General features: G+C 40.0%; 1 protein-coding gene across 1 annotated transcript in view; it reads left to right on the top strand.

The window, feature by feature from the left end:
- The window catches only part of Atad2 (ATPase family AAA domain containing 2), a 46,507-nt gene that overhangs the window by 3,684 nt on the left and 39,827 nt on the right, over nucleotides 1-2,996 (top strand). Inside the window, exon 2 of the mRNA XM_029531067.1 lies at nucleotides 2,477-2,625. Within this exon, the coding sequence (XP_029386927.1) occupies nucleotides 2,477-2,625 (149 nt within the window). The remainder of the gene's footprint in view (nucleotides 1-2,476; nucleotides 2,626-2,996) is intronic.

Genomic DNA, 2,996 nt, shown 5'->3' with positions numbered 1-2,996 from the left:
CCTTTTACTCTGTAGCCAGCACCCTACTCTTTCTTCCTTCCTTCCTTCCTTCCTTCCTTCCTTCCTTCCTTCCTTCCTTTCTTTCTTTCTTTCTTTCTTTCTTTCTTTCTTTCTTTGGTTTTTCACAAGGTTTCTCTGTGTAGCTCTGGCTGTCCTAGAACTCACTCTATAGACCAGGCTGGCCTTGAACTCAGAAATCTGCTTGCCCCTGCCTCCCAAGTGCTGGGATTAAAGGCATGTGCTACCACTGCCCTGCTCACTTTTATCTTATTTATGTCTGAAAGACCAGATAATCAATACTGTAGGGAAAATATAGAAAAGTTGAGAAGCCGTTCCACGACGGATTTAAATATTTCTGTGACCATGATGTTCTTGACTTGGGTCCAGAGATCACATAAGCCACCTTCAGGGAACACATGAAACCTGTGAAGTAATATTTAAACTTGTATTTGCAGTTTTCTAGGTAGAAAAGACTAAGACTTTACTGAGATTCGCAGGGTTACAGTCTCGCCACAGATTTCTTTGGCACACACTGTATGCATCTGTGCCAACTTGCATCCTTTTATAGTCAGGTAGTTTTGACAGGCATAGACTGATAAGACTAAATATTAGTTATCTTTCTAGCACCTTCACAAAAAAAATTAGTAATTTCTGTAAAATTAAAAACCTACTTGGTCCAGTACAACAACAAATTGCTACTTTAATTGCTCAAACTTTTTTCCTTTATACTCATTGATTGAGTGGGCGTACATGCTAAAGACAACTGTCAGGAATTTTTCCTTTTGCTATGCTAATTCCAGGGATCAAACTGAAGTCAGCAGCCTTGGTGGGCTTATACCCACTGAGCCATCTTGCTGGCCCTGCTTAAAATTAAAAGCCTTGGGCTGGAGAGATGGCTCAGAGGTTAAGAGCACTGACTGCTCTTCCAGAACTCCTGAGTTCAATTCCCACCAACCACATGGTGGCTCACAACCATCTGTAATGGAATCTGATGCCCTCCTCTGGTGTGTCTGAAGACAGCTACAGTGTACTCATATTAAAAAAAAAAAAAAAAAAAAAAGCCTTTATTTTCTCTTGTTACCTGTGTACCAAGAAAGGTAAGGAATTAATGTTTTTTCACACTTTTCAAAGGATATATGAGTGAATTATTCTAGGTGGTTTCCTTTCCTTTTATTTTATATTATTTTATTTTATTTTATTTATTATATCTTAAGTACACTGTAGGTGACTTCAGAACCACCAGAAGAGGGCATCAGATCTCATTACCGGTGGTTGTGAGCCACCATGTGGTTCCTGGGATTTGAACTCCGGACCTTCGGAAGAGCAGTCGGGTGCTCTTACCCACTGAGCCATCTCACCAGCCCCCTTCGCACACTTTCTTGAAGCCCACTCTGTGGATGTACTTAGGAAGTTGATGGTATTTTCTTGGGTCACCACCTCATTGAATGCAGAACATAATAGTCCTGCTTCAACTTCCCATGTAGCTGGAATTACAGGCCTGTGCTAAAGCAGGGACACCTCAACATGGAATGGGGAGTGGGGCTTGTGGAGTTAAATAATATGACACAATTCTTAATGTAGTATGAGCCAGAAAGGGCTCTTAATTTTAGGTTTAGGAGCTGAAATATTAGGAGACCCTGAAGAGCTATAATAGGGATTTGATAAGGTAAGTTAGGTTAGAGTCAGCAAATCCAGAGTTTGGATGACTATTAAAATTTTGTTGTTGAAATATTAGTTGTTTGGGGCTGGGGAAATGGGTCAGTGGTTAAGAGCACTTAATGCTCTTTGAGAGGACATGGGTTCAATTTCTAGCACCTATACGATGACTTACAACTGTCTGTAGCTCCAGTTCTAGGGTATCCAATTCCCTCTTCTGACCTCCACAGCTACCAGGCACAGGCAGGCAGGATTAAAGGTACACCTTTAATCCCAGCACTTGGGAGGCAGAGACAGGCAGATTTCTGAGTTCGAGGCCAACCTGGTCCACAAAGTGAGTTCCAGGACAGCCAGGGCTACACAGAGAAACCCTGTCTCGGAAAACCAAAAAAAAAAAAAAAAAAAAAGAAGAAGAAGAAGAAAGAAGTGTCATTCCCATGTAGTTCTTTTATTTATTTTTTGGTGTGAGTATCCCTGCTCAGTCTCACACTCTAATGTAACTGACATACATAGGTAACATTGGACTTCTGATCCTGCTGCTATGCCCGACTCACGCCTGTCCCATTCACATCACCCCAAGTGGTGGGATTGCGGGCAAGTGTCACCTACCATGCCAGGTAGTAAATCCTGTATTTGCAGTTTCGTAGCCTGTTCTAATACTTGTAATAAAATAATTTTTGATTTATTGTTTTGTGGGGAGATATAAAAATCATCCTGTACTAAAAGCAACTATTAACATAATCAGAGGAAAACTCTTAGCACTTAAAGTTGGTCTTAACTAAAGGCAAACTTAGAGCAGCTTTCTTCATTTTTCTTAAAGGATGGATCCTCAGTTAAGGGAGCTGAAACCTATCACAACACACGCTCTTTAAGGTCTCTGAGAAACCAAGCACAAACTTCTTCAGAGTCTAGTTTTGACAAGAATGTGGAAAGAACAGAGAAATACTCCAATGGCAGACATTTCACAAGGTAATACAAGAAAAACTGCTTGCTTTTTTTATTATATATATATATATATAATATACATTTATTTATTTTAATTTTATATGTACATGCATGTATGTGTTTGCATGTATGTGGTAAGTATGTGAATGTGTATGTGTGGCGGGTGCACTTGGAAGTCAGAGAGTGATGTGGAGTGTCTTCCTTGATTGTTCTTTGTAGGAACTGTTGTGTACTTTCCCTGCCTCTGGCCTTTTACTCTGTAGCCAGCACCCTACTCTTTCTTTCTTTCTTTCTTTCTTTCTTTCTTTCTTTCTTTCTTTCTTTCTTTCTTTCTTTCTTTCTTTCTTTCTTTCTTCCTTCCTGATTTTGACCCAGCAATATTGAGTAGGGAGTTG

Source organism: Mus pahari, chromosome 17 (assembly GCF_900095145.1).
Source record: "Mus pahari chromosome 17, PAHARI_EIJ_v1.1, whole genome shotgun sequence".
In the NCBI taxonomy this organism is placed as follows: Eukaryota; Metazoa; Chordata; class Mammalia; order Rodentia; family Muridae; genus Mus; species Mus pahari.
This window is presented reverse-complemented; position numbering and strand designations above follow the sequence as displayed.